We start from the raw sequence: 19309 nt of genomic DNA on the forward strand, positions 1-19309 counted from the left end.
ATTAACATCAATTTCAACCACGAAATATATTAATTTTATTCGACAAGATAAGTTCTATTTATTTTTTAGCCTTTCCATCACTTGAGATAACATATTTAAGCTTAACAAGTTTGTTTTTTTAATTTAAGTTAATTTTAGACTAATTTAAAAATTATTTGTGACTATAAATAAGTTTATCAAGATTTTAAAAATATTTTAGGTTAAAATATTAATTAAAAAATGAATTTTTATACATAAAATATTCATATCTCAATTTTTTAATGATTTTTTGGTGGTAAATAAAAACCAACATGTCATCTATTTAAAAAAACAAAAAACATAACACGTTGCCAACACCCTTTGGTGCAAAAAAAGAAATCAAGATATTTGGCGCTTCGACCAGGCCTCTTTTGAATGTTCCAGGCACCCAGGCCTCTTGAAAACTGCCCTCCTAAACTAGAAAGAAAACAAAAATGGCAATCGAAACATCCACAAATCCTTGAACATAGTAAGGATACTGTTTAGTAGGACAGTCTTAAACTTTCTGATCATGAGGTTCCCGTCCACATATGCTCTAGCAAGAAGCCAGGAATTTTGCTGTATCCTCAGCACGTCCGAGTACTGTGTTTTTCATGGTTTAGTTTAATGCATTAGGAGAAGATACCACTTTGGATTCCATTGCAGAGTTAAACTTCTATACAAGATAGAAAAAGAAGTTATTGTTTGACTGGTTTAATACTAATTAAGCTTTTGCTTTGCTGAAGAATCTCTTTAGGACAAATTCTAATTAATAAAACAAAAACCCATAATAGAGACCATTACACTTTGAAACAGTATTGGTTAGATTTGATAACTAGGTGGGGCAAAGCTATTGAACAACATAAAGAAGATCTGCATTAAAGAGAAAGTTCTCGGATTAGATCCTTAATTGCAGTAAAAACAACTTGGTTGTCAACTTTATAATTTGATTTTTTTTAAAAAATTTATTTTTTTATATTAGATTTATTAAAAATTAAATTTTATAATTTATTTTTATAAAGTTATTATTGTTTTATAATCCAACATACAAATTAAAAGCTTAATTTAAATTAATATGATCTACTTTTTTTATAAAATTATTATTGTTTTATAATCCAACATACAGATTAAAAGTTTAATTTAAATTAATATGATCTAATATATTGTCGTTTTAATATTTATAAAAGATATATCATTTAAAATATTTATTTTAAGTAAAACTATATTTTTATATGTTGTTTAAATATTTATTTTAAGTAAAACTATATTTTCACATGTTCTTCTTCAAATTATCTTTTGATATGTTAAATCAATCATGTTGGATTAAATCAATCCCTCAAATAATTTAATTTTTTATAATAAAATAATATTAGCAGATATTTATTTTTATTTATTTATTTGTATATTACATGCAATACAACTCAGACTACACGGACTATCAATCTAGTGATTGTCTATGGTGATAAAGAAAAGGATGCCACTGAAATGATAGATGATGCTTTTTCAAAAAATATCTCGACCATTCTCCACTAGAGTATGTTGGCATGAAAAGGGTTATATGTGAAGAAAATCAGCTCAAATTTTCAAATGTGGTGAAGCAATATATATTTATTAATGACTAATGGGACAATATGTACACGTACGTGAAAAGATTGCTGGTCGTTCCTGGTTGAATTAATTTATGAGGAAATCACTTGAATTTGGTTCTCTGGATTTCAATTTCTTTCTGCGAATATTGATTTGTTATTCAACTTTACATCTATCTCTCACTATTGTTTTGAAATTGATCGTTTTGTTTGACCTATTGAACTATACATTGCATGCACATTCATTGGTTTTGATCTCTTGTTTTTCCTCTATTTTGCCCTAGATTTTTACCTTTATCTCTCACATTTTTAGATATGAGTGAAAGGTCTCATCCAAGGAAGCAACTTTTCAAGTTGAGATCTCCTCCTAGTAAGACCAAGGTATATGATGATGAAAAGTGATGCATGACCTTCAAATTTGGCTTTTGCTAAGCCGAATAGGAAGTGGAAGTTTTAGTTTGCTTTTACTAAAGGGTAGTAAAAGCCGTCTTGCAAGTTAATACTTGAGAATTTTCAAGGTATTACATGATGTTATTGTTGACAGTAAGGGGTTAGAATCTTCAAAGAAAAATCCTCAAGAAAGCATCACAAGGAGAGTGCTATCATGGAAAGTGCAAGAATCCACTAGCAAGGTCTCTGCCATGGGCTCTCGCACGGAAGCTAATCACTTAGCATTTCAGGCTGCTTAGCACATGCAAGCAAGCTGAGCCCAAGACAGATCCAGGTTGGTTTTTGTTTATCTACTATTTCTTTCTTACCAGGACTCTTGCGTCGTGGGCTCATTCTGAACCATCCTGCACGCACTCTTTGATCATTTGCTTGAAAATAAATTTGCCTAACCACAACATAACAAGCTGCGGTGTCCGTCCTTAGACACGTTTCTCGAAACGACATCGTCTAGCACTAAAAAAACGCATTCCCTCATTTTATTACAAGAAAATAAAAAAGAGCAACTCCCCCAGCAACGTTTGAGACTTTTAAGAGGCCGTGAGACGGCATCTCATCCAAAGAGAAAAACAAAACCACCCGACCTGAATCAGAAAAAAATGGGCAAGGATTTGAGCGACGATCAGGTGTCATCGATGAAAGAAGCGTTCACGCTTTTCGACACAGACGGTGACGGAAAGATAGCCCCATCGGAACTGGGGATCCTTATGAGATCTCTCGGTGGAAACCCGACCCAAGCTCAATTAAAATCCATAATCGCCGAGGAGAACTTGACGGCACCGTTTGATTTCCCTAGATTCCTTGATTTAATGGCAAAGCATATGAAAGCTGAGCCGTTTGATCGGCAGTTACGTGATGCATTCAAAGTGCTTGATAAGGATAACACAGGGTTTGTTTCTGTTGCGGATCTGCGTCATATTTTGACCAGTATTGGAGAGAAATTGGAGGTATCGGAGTTCGATGAGTGGATCCGAGAAGTTGATGTCGGGTCCGATGGTAGGATCCGTTACGATGATTTTATTGCTAGAATGGTTGCTAAGTGAAAGTGAATGGTTTGAATTTTAAAGATTTGTAAGTGTTTGTGCGTTTGTTTTGGAAGCAAATTGTGGCTAGTTTTTTTTTTTTTTTTTTTTGTTTTTGTGGGGGGGTGGGGGTGGGGGGTGGCAGTAGTGTTTGCTCTGGGTTTTGTTTGTAATGGATGGTGTTGGTGTTTTTATTTTAATAACTGAATTGTTGAATTAATTTTCATTTTCTTTTTGTAGTTAGCGTGTGGATGCTATTCTTGAATCTGTAATTTTTTACAGATATTTGGGTGAAATATATTGTAAGGAACTATTTTTTAGCTATTCTTCCGTCCGCATTTAAGGAACATTTTGTGAATCTGGGGTTCTGGAAGATTTTTGAAGAAGAAGAGCCTGTCAAGCATTTGAGAGGGATTTTACAGGTCCATGAATTTCCTGGTTTTGAGAGCTTTTTGGTACACGGTACCGGAAAATTGTAAAGAGCAAAAAAGAGATTGAAATCTACCATTATTTAGTTTGCCTGGTTTACAGCTCTGTGCTTAAAGATGGGCATGGTCATGGGATTGGGTATGTGGACCTGTTGAGGTTGAGAAAATAGGTTTGGATTAGTATAAATCATCGGTGTTTCTGCCAAAAACTTGTGATAAATAATGTCAGGTTGATGAAACCAGTTTTAATGCTATAGAATGAACAATTCTATTGCAAGCTCCTGCTTGTTGACAGTTGTTGTATGTGCTTGTTTTCCATGTTTTACACTTTGTGCGTAATTGATTTTGGCAAAGTCGAGTGTGTTCGCGAGTTACAGGTTTAATTTAGGTTATAAAGGTTTGAGTTTAGGAATTGTATCCTTGGTAACACAAGGTGGCAGTGGGAAGGGCGATGAATGCTTCCATTAGACTGTGCTGAGCTTTGGGATATGAATGGGCTTTGAACATAGCGTACTTATTTTGAGAATTGGGAAGAGTAAGTTATTGAGTCTTTTCTGGTAATTGATTTCAACTGGGACAACCTTTGTTCTTCCCTAGATCCAGCATGTTGGGGTTTTAGGTGGCCAGACTCCAAGTGGTTCGTTTTGTCATGATGTGGTGCTGTTTAGTGTCTTCTCCTTAAAAAGCCAGCTCGAATGGATGATCGTGTTTATTTCTTTCTATACCGGCCGGGCCTGGCAAAGAGGAGCTGGCCCGGGCCTTGGCAAAGTTTTCAATCGTGCTATGAAGTTACACACAACTTGAAGCTTAGGCACCGAAGGGAATCATGGTTTTGAAAGACCATCCGTTCCCTCGTAGGATGAGGTTTAGCTCGCCATCCCAGTTGAATGGATGACCGACTTGCAATATGAGATTTACAATAAACAAATAATTCACTCGATTAATTTGAAGCATCAAACAAAGGCTTCGCATTGACTTACAAAACATTTAGCAAGAAAATGTCCTCAGCCTGAACAAAGAACCTCAAGTAATGTTACAGTTTGCAGCAATTTCGTATTATTTTACACAACCATGTGCAAATGTCTATTTCACACCGTTCATCTGCGTTTTTGCCCAAAATATGAAGTGATGTACACCATCTTCCCTCGAGAGGGAAGCAAGTCGTAAAAAAATTTCCAGAGTATATTGCAAAAAGATTTCAATAGCTATGACGTGTTGTTTTCTAAAAAAACAGAGATGAATTGTGTCTCCCGGAGCAATGAGGCAAAGCTGTGCATTACTTAGAAGCTGGTCGTGTGAGGTATGTGATGCTGAGCTTTCTGGAGCTGGACACAACTGATTTTCCTTGGATTGTCCTTCAGAGCTTCCTTCATCATCTTTGGGCTCATCATCTGGACCTTCTTTACCATCTTTCTCTTCACCATGGCTCCCACCAGCGCCATCCTTTGGGATGCCCCTGACCATGTCTGGCTGGGCTTCTAACCCAACTCGTCGCAGGTGTAGCTGCATGATTGGAGATAGCCAATCAAAACATACTGTTTATGAGGCAATAATATTAAACAATGCATATCTATTGGCGAATATAGAAATCAGCTAACCTGAAGATGCAAGTTAACTTCATCTGGGCGTGAAAGAAATGGGAAGTCACCTCCACTCTTCAAGTGAGCACACCGTGCTTCAGGATATCTATCACTCAGCTGATCTTTGAGTTGTTGAGGAATTGCACAGTAATCATTAGTCTTCGAGAAATGTGGCAACCGTGTCAAAAGAACATATTGAGTAGTTAGCAATTTTTTCTTAATTTCCTTCTTTCAGTTACAAGTTACAATTAAATCTGTAGGCTATCTATCCAAGATCAGTGACAACTTATGACAGAGATCATAAAAGTAAATTAAAAAAGATAACAAATCATCAAAGATTCAAGTATTCAAAGAGTCAAAAGTAAGTGAAGTAAAAAAACTTGAAGAGACATTAAAGGTATGATACTGGCATGCAACATGGTTTCTAAATGTCTGAACGTCAGATCATAAAATATGCAACTAAGTTGAAGAAGGCATAGCCAAGGGACTATTATTTGTCTCAGAATCATATCTCGAATATGAGCATTGATATCCATCCGTCTTAAATGGAAGAGCATATTGTTTGCTTGGTAAAAACATTACAAAAGATATAGGCTGCGATTGATTATTTTTTTTCCATGACATTATTTCCCAGACAATTAAATCTCCATATTGTCAATATATCACACTTATTTTTACAAAATATTTTTTCAATCCACACATACAGAGACAAGTTTGAAATAACTTACATCCATTATAGTGATACATGAATCTGAAAGTAGAAGAGATCCAACTGAAGCAGCATCAACATTCAGAGTCAACCTGGAGGCCAAGTCATCTCTTGAAAGCGTTTCAACCTGCATTACAAATGAATGAGTCAACCAGAAACCTGCATTACAAATGAATGAGTCAACCAGAAACCTGCATTACAAATGAATGAGTCAACCAGGTTCTCTAATGCAGCAAACAGTTTGCCCAAAAAACAGATATGCAGAATAAATTGCTCTATGGAAGATAAATGATCACATCGTTCTTAATGGACTATAAATGATGAGACTGCATGGTAGATTTATTATTTGTTCTTTCTTTAAATTATCTCATTCTTGTTGATGGTCTTTAAGAAACAATGAGACTGTACAGTAAATTTATTTGTTTATTTATTTTTATTATTATTTGAAAAAGAAAGGTAGAACAGTGATTACCACCAACTCAGCCTTTCAAAAGGAGAAAACAAGGGGTAGAAAGCCCATTCAACCAGAAACAGGATGCACTACACAATAGTAGGGTTACAAAATAAGATAAAAGTAGAAGCTGCTAAGATAAATGGAACACAATTGAATGCACAAATCAAGTTAACTACAAACTATTTATCCACGTTATGGACAAGAAACCTTGGTCTTGAAAAAACTTAAGTCAACCCTACAGCAACTGCCAGCTAAAAAGGTACAAGCAGATTGGTTGAGAGATTATAATCAAAGCTGTGAGACAAATTATAATCAAAGTTTCCACCCCTCCTCCTGCACGCACATGCAAAAGAAAGTGGTTGTTGAGGCTACTCAACATAGGAACCATCTTATCAGATGAAATTTACATAAAATTCTAGAGTTGCTTCTAGAACTAATAAAACTTCAATTAATCTACAGAGATTGTTTCATGGCATCATAGATGCACCAGGATAAGTGAGATCAGAGATGGGCTTCAAAGACTCTACCTGAGAAACAACAAAATCCACTGAATCTGCAATAAATGGTTCATGAGGACCATCGCGAATTCCAGTTAAGACATATCTTTTCAGAAGAAAAGATGGGGTCCAACTTACACTGCAGAAACAATACAAAAATTAATAATATTTTGGAGAGCGCAAAGTTAACACATGATTGCAAAGAGCACATCAGGTAAAAGTACTGATACAACTCTGAAAAATTTAATGCAGTTTAAAAAAAAAGAGAGAGTAAAAAAGGAAACATGATGACCACTTACACAGGAGCCCACGGCATGGCAGATGCAAAACTGCAAGTCTTCAAAAAGGTGTTTGACAGTATCAATGATCTCACTCGCCTTGGACGATGCTGTGCAAAAAGCTGAGCTAAGAAGCCCCCTAAAGATGTTCCATAAAGATGTATCTGTAAGAAAAGACAATCAGTAACAAAAGCAAAAGGCCGAGTAAAGCTACAAAGATATGCACTGAAAAAAGAAATTCAAACAGTTCCAGTTTAAGATATAAGCTATTATTACAGTTAGCAAATTGCTTTATGAATCCTACTGAGGTGTTCTCCTTATGTGGTAGGCTCAACTGAACCGCACACCTGCAACCAGTTATTCTTCAACCTACAAGTAATATTTGTAACAACTTGACTGGATAGTGGACAAGAAAAAAAGATCAAACCCCACTCCTCTACTACTAATTGAGTTGAACACGATCTAAATTCATGCTCAACATTTTCAGCCACAAAGATCATTGTTTTTTGTTCCCCGCATGTAAAATCTGCAGCTGGAACAAGTAAATCTTGCTGAAAAACTGTACAGCTGAATTCAGTAACATTAAATTATCTACAGATATCATATGGACATAAATGAAGACTCGCTGGTTACTATGACCAGGGAAAAGGTGAAACTCATGTGTTTTGAAGTGATACCAGCTTAAAGTTATTACTTCCTGACTTTGCACTGTACAGCCAACATATATAACCACTCAGCCAACTGAAAAGGGATTGCTTCTGTTGTTGTTTGCTGAACCTAACAAGCTTCATATAGTCTTCAATAAAGGCCCTGATTCCTTAACACCAAAGTTCTCTTTGGTAAATTAAAAATGAAGAATATGAAGCCATAATGAACAGCTTCATAACAGATTCTTAAACTGGTATCTGTCAACAAATCTTTACCACCGAGGCAAAGTGGCAATGCTACTCTTTACTAAAATTAAAAGGAAAAACACATAATATTGCTGGCTGTTCAAAGGGTATTCCTTCCAATATTTGAAGCGCCAAGGGAATTAAAGCCTCATGAAATGCAAAGACAGCTTCTATAGCAAAAGTACCACTTTGGAATTCAATAAAAGGTGCACCAAACAAGCAGTAATTTGGTTTCCTGCAACATTATTTTATATAATTATAAGCCACAAGCAAATGAAGGTTCTTACATGATGAACATCAATGACATCCAAAAACTTTTCAAATGCTTGGATCCACTCATGATGATTCCACACGCGTGGAATATCAACAGAAATAACTCGGTACCCCTGAAAATTCACAGAAGTCATGCTACACAACCTCAATATGATAACTGGCCACAACAGAAAGGAGAGGACAAAACTCTAAACAAGTAATATTTATGGCAACAGACCGAGAAGTTTAATTTCCACAAGAAAGGACAGCAGCCAAAGCAGTCACGTGTACTTCAATTAACGAAACCATTCAACTTTTAAAAAATAAAGTTCCAAATCATATAAAGATAGAGGAAATGAAAAAAATATGACATTCAAAACAGCCTAACAACAAATTGCAACCTCAGTTTCTCCAATTCAGGGTTTGACAAATTTCTATAGTTAGGAATTTAGGTTCTACTGAAGTATGGATTGTTCTCCGACTCTCTATCAAATAAAATCAACCAGGATTTAAATCTGACATGGTGAATCAGACTGGATGAAAGGAGGAAATGATTGACGGAGACAAATGCATCATAACAGTTGAAGCTTGGAGATCATGCTCAACACAGAGTGCCAAGTGAGTTGACATTAATATAATTTTTTAAACAGCTAAAACTCAATATGTAGAGAAAGGTTTTGAATTTTTGCATCTGTTTGCAGCTACAAAAAAGCAGACTCATTCACATACTGTTAAAATTTAGCAAAGTCCCCAATAAAGCTTGTTTTACAAGCCCCCACACCAGCAATAGGGAAAAGTAAACTTTGCTCCAAAACAATGAGCTTTAAGGATCCCAGTTAAGGAAAACACAAGAATGACAAACCCAGCACCTCTTTCTATTCAAATGTTGAACAACAAACTTCCTAGTAAATCCACTCTAGATTACTGTAAATAGTAAACCCTTGTAAACAGCAGTTTAACATTATTTTTACCTTTTTTCTTCTATTCTCTTTAGGACATAAAAGCCCTGAAACTGAAAGAATATAACTTATCTAGCATTAGGTCCACCATCATAAATCTATCCTTCAGGATATGAACATGAAAAACTGGGGAGTCCGAGACCAAGCCTGTAGATCTCCTTCAGTGCAATGTGAAAATGAAAAACTGACCTCAACAGATTCAATTGAAAGTGCAAGAAACAAAGAGAAAAGTTTGAATCCCTTGTATCTAAGAAACTATGATATCCAACAAATTACCTTCATGGACAATGACATGATCTGCTTATAGTAAACATCTGCCGTCCCTGCTATTCCAGGAAGACAAATAAGTGGAGGAACCGCTTTGGGACCAAAATCATAGTATCTCCACTGCTTTGTCCCGATCTAAAAAGAAATTCAAATGAAGGAGACAGAAAATGAAAAGAATGATAGCAGAGAGGGAAACCATCCAGCCACTTCTTTGTGCTTCAAGAAAAAAGAATAACAAAATAAAAGAACAACAATCGTGATCTCGTCGATTAAATCGACGCCCCATCGTTTGAAGCTTCGCACATAAAAAAATAATAAAAGACCAACTCATCTGTTAAAACCTAGCAGAAAAATAGTACGGGGAAGCTAAGGGATGAAATTAAATATCAGTAGGGGCAAAACTTGAGTGATTCAAGTACTACACAAATTGAAGATACAGAGTGTAACCCTCGATCAATTACATTTTGAAACTTACGAACAATTTAAAAATAAATAAATTATTCAACCCATTTTAGATTGAGAATTCAAAACGAACCACGATAATAGAATAAAATTCAAATGAAAGCCTGAGCATTGACTCAAAACAGGAGCTTGTAAGTAAAGCAGGAGCACAAACAAGTAACCTGAGTAAGAGCTAAAAAGTAAAATTCCAAATCAAAAAAACCCAGATCAAGAAAGAACATGAAACGGAGACATCATCCGATGATCGACTCTCGGACAGGGGAGACCAAATCATTCTAGAAAATAAAACAAATACAAAGGGTAAAAGTAAAACATAAAACCCATGATTCAATTCATAATAAAAAGCGAGAGAGAGAGAAACCTACGGGAATCTTGTGGAGAGGGACTTGCGACTTGAAATGAATATAATCACCGGGCGCCGAGAAGACGCCTTTCATTGTATATAGAATAGATAGGGTGGGATAATTTAGATCAGTCAAGGCCACCTTTTGATTTTCCAGTTGCAGGCCAGAGCTTTTGCTTTCGTCTCACAGCTTAAATTAAAAATTTGACACAGGGGGTCAATTATTTCATCAGATGACTGCATAATTATAACCTGTCATGGTCTTTTCAAGGATTTTAAAAAAGATTTAAACTTGAAAAAGAAAATCTAAAATTTGAGCTGAAAATATTTAAAGCTCAGGTGTTGATAAATTTCTGGACCACAACACCAACATGATAAAAAAAATCATTCGTGAGAGTAAAATGCAGTCGCACACACAATGTAAATTTGTCATAAATACGTAGCCATACAATTAGCAATATAATACTCTTTCTTGGATATTTTTTTTTATAAAAATAATAACGGGGCTGATTTTCGTTTTTAATTTATGTTCTTTTTTTTTCCCTTTCTCCCTCTTTCTAGATCTTAATTAAATAGTGTTTTTGATATTTTTTTATTTATAAAAATAAATATTTTAAAAAATATTTTTAATTATATTTTAAAAAAAATAAATTTAAAAAAATAAATTGATTAAAAAAATTATTAATTTTTTTTAAAATAAAAATAAATAAATAAAAAGTATTCATGAAGAAAAAATAATTTCTATAAAACTAAAGTTTAAAATATGTTTATTTCAATGTAAAACATATAAATTGTTTAATTAATCAAATTGTTTTTTTATTGAGTGAAAAAAAAGAAAAGAAGGCTAAATAGTGATTTTGAAAACTTTGTTTTGGTTTATATATATTAAAATTGAATATTCAAGTACAAGAGTCTCAACTCGTTTATATTTATATTTGAATATATTTGTAATTATTTTTTAAAATATTTTTTATTTTAAAATATATTAAAATAATATTTTTTTTTTATTTTTTAAAAATTATTTTAAAAAATAACACATCAAAACAATTAAAAATATTAAAAACTTTTAATAATTTTTTTTGAATTTTTAACCGAGATCAAATCCAAACCACTAATACTAACTCATTAGTGTTTGCCTTGTTTCATTGTATTTTGTTTTTAAAATCCTTCTAACATTATGTTTTTTATTTTTTATTTTAATATTTTGATGTAAAAATTAAATTTTAAAATATATAAAAATATATTATTTTTATATATTTTTATATCAAAAACACTTTAAAAAATAATTTTTACTATATTCTTAAATAAATTCTAATTTTTGTATGCCTGTTTGAGATCAAAATATGGTGAGAAATTATTAGTTTTTTTTATATATAATTTTTTTTAAAACCAAATCTTGTATCATATTAGTTTTTTTTATATATAATTTTTTTAAAAACTAAAAAGTAAAAATACATATATTTTTTTTATTTTCTTATAAATCTTACCAAAATAATCCACCACGCATCACTGCACCTGAATCTAAGGCGCCGTGCTTTTAGTTTTGGCTCAAGAGTTTTCCAGAATTTTCAATTTTTTTTCTTCAGCGATTTCAAAATTTCACAGTATCTTTCTAAATAATATTTTTATAAAATAAAAGTTTATGGGCTGAACATGGGCTTGTAATACCAACCCATTTTATCCTGTTGGACTCAATAACGTAAAGCCTAAACAAAACCCTAATATATTTCTCATCATCAACGTCTCAGCTCCACTTTCACTGAAAAACCCTAGCTAGGAAGGCGCCTCTGCTGATCTCTCGCTGCTTTTGATTACGGTACTCAACCTATTCTTTCTTCTTCTTTTTATTTCCGATTTTTATCTCCACTCGTTCCGATCTGTCTCGTTAATATTTAAAGAAAAACATGGAGAAGAAAAGGAAATATTAAGAGATGGGGTTCCAGAGATTGATTTGGTTGTTTCTCGTATAGCTATTTAATGGGCTTTAATTTTTTTTTTCTGTAAGGTTTTAACTATAACTCTGTTTGCTGGGTGGCCAAAGATCAGTTTGTTATTTAAATCGATTTTATTGTTTTATAGTTCACTAGCTGTTTGTTGGCTTATAAACGCATATATCATGAAAACCTAGAATGGAATGGTGTAACATTGTTCAATATCCGCCCTTTATTGAACAACATTATCCAAAGGCAGAATATCCATTTTCGTTTGAATGTTTATTTGTTATTGTGCTCCATATTTTTGTGCATCCAAGACATCTGCTGCTAACAATATCTGCAATGTATGTGTGTTGCAGCAACAATGGTGCGAGTTAGTGTTTTGAATGATGCTCTGAAGAGCATGTACAATGCTGAGAAACGGGGGAAGCGTCAGGTCATGATCAGGCCCTCCTCAAAGGTGATCATCAAATTTCTGTTGGTGATGCAAAAGCATGGTAGGATGCCATTTTAACCTGCTTTCTACTTTTAATTGTCTGATTACTTCAAATCATAACGCATACTTTTTTTTGCCATCTGCTCTGCAGGATACATTGGTGAATTTGAGTTTGTGGATGATCACAGGGCTGGTAAAATTGTGGTTGAATTGAATGGAAGATTGAACAAATGTGGAGTAATTAGTCCTCGTTTTGATGTGGGTGTCAAGGAGATTGAAACTTGGACGGCAAGGTTGCTCCCTTCAAGACAGGTCAGTGCCAGAAAGAAAATTTCAATTTCATTTCACGGTTTGAAATTCTGCTTCTATTGTGAATAATGAGCTATTATAAACCCGTGAATGGGATGTGTGGTATAGTTAGATTGTCCTGTCCACCTTCAAGCAACCTCCTTGCAGCTTTGATTAAGTTTTACCATTGTCTATTTTGTCTCTGGGTTTTGTGGTTTTATTCATTTCCGTAAAATCGTTGCTCTTAGAAATACTTGTCCATATGAGTTCCATTACTGCAGTTTCTTTGGATGGAATAGCTTATGGCGTTTTGCATGACCTCTGCAATATTGGCTGATTCTTGCAGTTTGGATATATTGTCTTGACAACTTCTGCTGGCATTATGGACCATGAGGAGGCCAGAAGAAAGAATGTTGGTGGCAAAGTGCTTGGTTTCTTTTACTAGGCTGGGTTTAGCTGGATTGCCAAGGAGTGAGTTGTTCTTAAAATGTGAAGGTTTTTGCTGTACCCTGGAACTTTTTTTTACAGTAGGATTATTTCTATGCTTTGTTTGATCTCTGATCTCTTTTTGTTAGCGTTGGTGGTGGCTCTTTATCCACATTATTTGAAGACATTGATGTTTTTGTGGTTCCCATTTATCTGAAAGCAACTTGATTTTGGGCATCTAATGCTACGTTTCTTTCCAGGTTGAAATTACATTTACTGAAATCAAGTTACCATTCATTATTGAATTATATTCATTAACTAAAAACAGTCTCAGTATGTGATTAAGGCATTATAATTTGATTGTTGCAACCAAAACAACCAGATTGTGAAATTACATGTTTTTCCTAATGAGCTTATATATTATAATTATAACTATAATTATAATTATATAAAAAAAAACTTAAATGGCAACGGTGCTTTACTCTGCCTCCAGAAACAAAAGCGCAAGGGTGCTTTGCTTTACCCTGCCTCCAGAAACAAAAGCCCTAGCTCCTCATGTGTTCATGCCCGCCCCTATTTAAAATCCCAGGCAGTCAGGCTAGAGGTCCATGGAGAACTACAGGTCCAGGGCACTCTACTAAACGCCTCGTTGACTATGGGGTTTCACTCTTGTACAATGGAGCATACAAGTACATTGATTGTAAGCCACAAAAACGCTGCGAAACTGATTAGCAGATAGGTGCCCCGTGGATATTGAAAGTTATCTAGGGTAGCATTTGGTTATAGTGGATATTGAAAGTTATCTAGGGTAGCACTTGGTTATAGTCAGTCATCTAATAGAAGGAAAAAAAAAAAAGATTTGTGTTGAAATTCAATGATTCTAATTATAAAATTAAGATTGATTCTAATTATAAAATTAAGATTGATTTGACAGGTTAAGGTTAACTTGAAATTGTGCCAGCTTAACTTGAAATTGTGCCAGCTTAAGTTGAAATTGCGTCAACTTAAAATCAGTTTTAAAAAAGAATTAAATTTTTTTTTTACTCAACCTGAACTAGTAAAAAACTCGGGTTGATCTACGATATAAAGTTAAAAACTATATTGATTTTTTTTGAAAATTTCTTTGGTGTTGTTTTAATTATTTTTTTAAAAAAATTATCAATCAGGTTAATCTTTCCGGCCTTTGACTTGAATATTATATTTGGTTAATTCTTGGATTTTAAAATTAAAATAATATATATATATATATATATTTTAAAAAAAAATTAGCTTCTCACTTTAGTGCTTAATTATTATTTATAATTTATTTATGTATTGATTATTATATATTTCAAATTAATTGTATTCTCACACACACACACATATATATATATATATATATATATTTTGTCTACGATGATTTATAATATTTATAAATATTTGGTTCATGTGATGTGATAATAATAATTTTTAGTTGCATGGAACATAAAAGTTGAATTGAACACAAGATATTTTAGGCTTGCAAGTTTTAAATTTAAAATATTTTTATTTGAAAAGATTTGTTAAAAAATAATATAAAAATATTTTAAAATATAATTTAATAGTTTAATTTTCTGAATTGAGATAATTTTTTTTATCACATATAACCTTAAATCTATATCTATTGGGATGAATCTTTGACATAAAGGAAGCTAAATGGGCAACAACACCTCATCAATTATTGGGCAATAACAATAGTGAAAAGTACTACAAATATAAATTTTAAATTTATAGTTTTATTCTTACTATGGAAATCTATTTTTTAAAAAGCTTACAATAATTTTAATTAGACCATAATACTTTTACTAGAAAACAACTAAGAATTCAAAAATATAATCTAAGATAAAATAATAAATCCAAAAACACCTAGAAAAATAACAAAATTATCTTAAACAATGGCTTTTGAGCATAATTTTAAAATAACCACTAGTCCAATAAGAACATACTCATTTTTATATTAAAATTGCTTATAGAATCATTTAGAAAAGTTTAAGGTCAAACCAACAATTGTATTTATTAATATATTGTAGCTAATTTAATTTACACCATCAAATTTCTTTTTAAATCTAAATCTATATCACTAATTTATAAAAATATATGTTAGGTCATTCATATAATTTATCTAGATTAGATTCTCATCAACTTATTATAGATCTTTAACCTGTTAAAACATTCCTCATTCAAATGCTTAATTTTAAATTTTAAAGAAATGTGTTTGTTTTTCTTGTTAATTAGTTGATCAATACTTCAACATTTCTTCATCATTTCTAAATTAATTTACTTAATTTTTTTGTAATATAAAATATATATTCTTTATTTTATTCACCGACAACAAAACAAGATAAAAATATATTCACTCTATTTTCTAAATCACTGTCAAATATAATCACGTCTCTCCTGTCTAGTGTTTCCATTGTATCAACTTTCTCTATTTCTTTTTTGCCTTTTCGAGTTCTTGTTGATCGAAGAATTGAAGAAAGAGGTGAACGGATTTTGACCAGTTGAAGAAAAAAAACAAAAAGAGGATTCGAGAAAGGTAAAAACGGTGCTGTTGTTGTAAGATTGCAATGGCCCAAATTTTCAGGTCAGTCCACCATATACATATACAAGCCCAATTCTACAAAGAGTAACGAGATGCCCTTTTTTAGTCACGGCAGCCGATTCATGGTCTTCTGCAAAGTCGATTGCTCATGGCCTGCAAAAACTTCTTGAAACTTTGCAAGCAACCGAAGAAATGTCTATAATCCCAACAACATAAGCTAGCCCTGTACTCTCTCTCTCTCTCTCTCTCTCCATATATGAAAAAGTTCCAGTTTTTAAGACTCGGTTGCTTTGTATCAACAAACACCTCTGCATATGCTCATGTTTCTCAAATTTCGAAACTTTTCCCATTCAATAAAATCTACACGGGTAAAAAACCAAAACCCGTGTTTTGAATTGTGTAGATTCTTCCATTTTGATTCAAAACCGGGTTTGGGCTCTTCAAGCCTAACGCCGACTTTATCACCTCAGAAACCCCAAAACAATGTTGCAATTTTCTGGGATTTGGACAACAAACCCCCCAAAACTGTCTCTCCATTCGAGGCTGCTATTAAGCTTAAAACTGCTGTGTGCTCATTTGGATTTGTTAAATACATGGTGGCTTACGCTAATAGGCATGCATTTAGTTACGTGCCTCAAGTTGTGAGAGAGGACAGAAAGCAGAGAAAGTCGTTGAATCAGTTAGAAAATAAGGGTGTGATTAAGCCTGTAGAACCTTATTTATGCAGGGTTTGTGGAAGGAATTTTTATAATAATGAGAAGTTCGTTAATCATTTTAAGCAAATTCATGAGCGTGAGCAACAAAAGAGGTTGAATCAGATAGAATCAGCAAGAGGGAAGAGGAGAGTTATGTTAGTGGGTAAGTATGCAATGAAGATGCAGAAGTATAAGAATGCTGCTAGGGATATTTTGACTCCAAAAGTAGGTTATGGTTTGGCTGATGAGTTGAAAAGGGCTGGTTTTTGGGTTAGGACTGTTTTGGATAAGCCACAGGCAGCGGATGTGGCATTGAAAGATCATATGGTAGATATGATGGATAAGAGGAGAGCTGAGTGTTTCGTGCTTGTATCAGATGATTCGGATTTTGTTCATGTTTTGAAGGAGGCTAAATCTAGATGTTTAAAGACGGTTGTGGTAGGGGATGTTAATGATGGGGCATTGAAGAGGGTTGCCGATGCAGGATTTTCTTGGCAGGAAATTTTGATGGGAAAGGCTAAGAAGGATGCAGAAACGGTTGTGGGACGGTGGAAGGACCGTGATGTCTTGAAGAGATTGGAGTGGACATATGATCCAGAGGTAGCGAAAAACTTGCACGGCATGGTTTATGAGTTTGATAATCATGAGAGCAAGGATGAATGTGATGGCAATGATAGTGAGGATGGAGATATTGATAATATTCTAGATGGTGATGATGTTGGTTGTTTGCAAAATGAAGATGCCAGAGGTTGGTGGGAGCTGGACTCTAATCCTGATGTCACTTCACAATCATGCTGATGGTAATTGGTAGTTAGGTGTACGATCAGTTATATGGCTTGGTGGAGTTCACAATTGTCCTGGATAGCATTTAGAAAATTGTATAAGCAGAACCACCACAAAGCACACATGATCAAACACGTATTGTAAGCAAATGGAGCTATATAGATATGTTAATCTCTAGTATGTGTTTTCTGGAGTTACTTTCCACCTAATATCTTGAATAGTACTTGCAGCATAAATGACTTGCTTCTTGTCATTTCCCCTTTTTTCTCTGCCTGATTAGTTTTTGTTTTTTCCATTTCTGTTCTGTAATGTTGAAATCTGTCATTTGTCATTGCTTCATTAAGTAAATGGTGAAATTCTTTCTTGCCGTACTTATTTTCTGGCTTTTCTAATTGTCACTTTCTGGACCAGAGAAAGGAGGTTGTTAGGCAACTTGCAGCCTCACGGTGAAAAAAAAGCTCAATTATTTTAATGTTTGGATCTTGATCAATTGGGATGAAATTCTTAAAACAGAAAGAAGAAATTGTATGCTGTTGGAAATGAGGGACCTTTTAAGCTCAGTAGCATATAGTCGCTCTAGTACTGATGGTAATTCCCAAGGAAAACATTTCTGCTTGTTCTTGGTATGCATCTTAACTTGCTTAGGCTGTTAGGCTGATGGTATGGACAATAAAACCTTGGATTTTCGATATTAATGTGTGATTCTGCATGAACTGTGAGAAATCTTGAGTGGAATAATGCTAGATGTCAAGATGGAAAACCAAGAATGTCCGTGGTTGCGGAGACCATCCTAGTCAAACCAAAAGAAATTCTGAAAGTCTAGCTGTTTTTGGGCCAGGCAATTCTCTGCAGCTTGACATTTTCTTGGCAAAGTAATGCAGAAAAAATTTCAGAATAGTTAAGAAGAAAAACTGCAACTAAGTTGCATAGATAGGCGCTGCAAAAAGCAAGTCGATCCATGCTGGAGTAGGAGTGTTAAGTTCAGCTTCTTTTTCAGTCAATTTTCTCTCATTTTGTTTTCAGGTAAAGAAATTGCTGATAATTGCTTGATCTGACATTGATTGTTACTATGTTCCCGTTGATTTAAAGAATTTCTCTGGAACAAAGTGCAATGTTCGTATTTCTTTACTCTTTTACTTGTAGTTAAAAATTACATGACAAGGTGTTTGTTTGAGTTCCAGTTTGAGGATTGTAGATAGCGTTAAGCAAAATTACTGGACAAACTGTCTGTTACAAGTGCTTCAAGGAATATTTTTTATGTAAGTTCTTCCTTCGCTGTGAATTGAATGCTGAGCAACTTGGAGAGGCTCTATACCCCATCGCCACCAATCAGTTCGCAAGTTGCCGTGCTTGAATTGATTCGTATGGAGAGGTTCCGCGTCTGGATAATGTCGTGGTTGAGAATGAGGCATGATGAGGACAGAAGAAGAATCTCAAGACGTGATTGCCAGGATGTAGGCCTATCAATAGGCGTGAGGAAGCGAACTATCAATAATGGAATTAATCAGACGTAGTTAAGTTATTAGATGTAATTGTATATAATTAGATGATATTATATAATTGATACACCCATTTACCAAAGAGAAACGTTTATCATAAAGTATATTTAGAGTTATGCATGTAGTTAGCCACTATTATATTCCATTATTTAAATTTCCCTAATTAAGATGCAATACTTCTTTTTCACTTAAATTTATTGCATCGCCATGGAACCGAATTCCAAAACTCTCACGCATCAAAACTCTCACGCATGGGCATGCACTAAAATATCACATGGACGTGTTTAAAAATATAATAAAAATTATTTTTTAAAATGTTTTTTAATCATTAATATTTAATATATTTTTTTATTTTTTAAAATTTATTTTTGATATTACCATATCAAGACCATAAGAAAAACACTAAAAAAAATATTTTAAAACAAAATTCTTTTTATATTTTGAAGAAACACCATTCCCAAACAATCACCAATGAGCTCTGTAGAAACAACGCTTGTGGAAGTGGAACAAGTAA

At 33.6% G+C, this 19309-nt stretch overlaps 4 protein-coding genes across 7 annotated transcripts; 3 read left to right on the plus strand and 1 right to left on the minus strand.

Annotated features, from left to right (window-relative positions):
* The first annotated feature begins 2500 nt into the window (after window positions 1-2500).
* On the plus strand, window positions 2501-3376 carry LOC105132236 (probable calcium-binding protein CML13). The gene has a single exon (XM_011035596.1). The coding sequence runs from the start codon at window positions 2630-2632 to the stop codon at window positions 3071-3073; it is 444 nt and encodes a 147-aa protein (XP_011033898.1). The 5' UTR covers window positions 2501-2629; the 3' UTR covers window positions 3074-3376.
* A 1017-nt stretch (window positions 3377-4393) lies between these two features.
* LOC105132237 (maspardin-like) lies at window positions 4394-10583 on the minus strand. Of its 3 annotated transcripts, none has more exons than XM_011035597.1 (8): window positions 10197-10580; window positions 9379-9504; window positions 8179-8277; window positions 7020-7162; window positions 6751-6859; window positions 5789-5896; window positions 5079-5219; window positions 4394-4983 (listed from the first exon to the last, which is right to left on the minus strand). In XM_011035597.1, the coding sequence occupies exons 1-8, from the start codon at window positions 10266-10268 to the stop codon at window positions 4564-4566; spliced, it is 1218 nt and encodes a 405-aa protein (XP_011033899.1). In that variant the 5' UTR covers window positions 10269-10580; the 3' UTR covers window positions 4394-4563. The 3 variants fall into 3 exon arrangements, with proteins under 3 accessions (XP_011033899.1, XP_011033901.1, XP_011033900.1); XM_011035599.1 differs by having other exon boundaries at window positions 10193-10270; XM_011035598.1 differs by lacking the exon at window positions 8179-8277 and having other exon boundaries at window positions 10197-10583.
* Window positions 10584-11879: 1296 nt separating this feature from the next.
* LOC105132238 (40S ribosomal protein S15a-1) lies at window positions 11880-13505 on the plus strand. 2 transcript variants are annotated; one of them, XM_011035601.1, is made up of 4 exons: window positions 11880-11990; window positions 12468-12605; window positions 12696-12856; window positions 13179-13505. In XM_011035601.1, exons 2-4 carry the CDS (start codon window positions 12473-12475, stop codon window positions 13275-13277), a joined length of 393 nt encoding a protein of 130 aa, XP_011033903.1. In that variant the 5' UTR covers window positions 11880-11990; window positions 12468-12472; the 3' UTR covers window positions 13278-13505. The 2 variants fall into 2 exon arrangements, with proteins under 2 accessions (XP_011033903.1, XP_011033902.1); XM_011035600.1 differs by lacking the exon at window positions 11880-11990 and having other exon boundaries at window positions 12440-12605.
* A 2178-nt stretch (window positions 13506-15683) lies between these two features.
* On the plus strand, window positions 15684-17535 carry LOC105132240 (uncharacterized). The gene has a single exon (XM_011035602.1). The coding sequence runs from the start codon at window positions 16133-16135 to the stop codon at window positions 17309-17311; it is 1179 nt and encodes a 392-aa protein (XP_011033904.1). The 5' UTR covers window positions 15684-16132; the 3' UTR covers window positions 17312-17535.
* Window positions 17536-19309: the final 1774 nt, after the last annotated feature.

This window comes from Populus euphratica, unplaced genomic scaffold (assembly GCF_000495115.2).
Source record: "Populus euphratica unplaced genomic scaffold, PopEup_1.0 scaffold39.1, whole genome shotgun sequence".
Lineage (NCBI taxonomy): Eukaryota > Viridiplantae > Streptophyta > Magnoliopsida > Malpighiales > Salicaceae > Populus > Populus euphratica.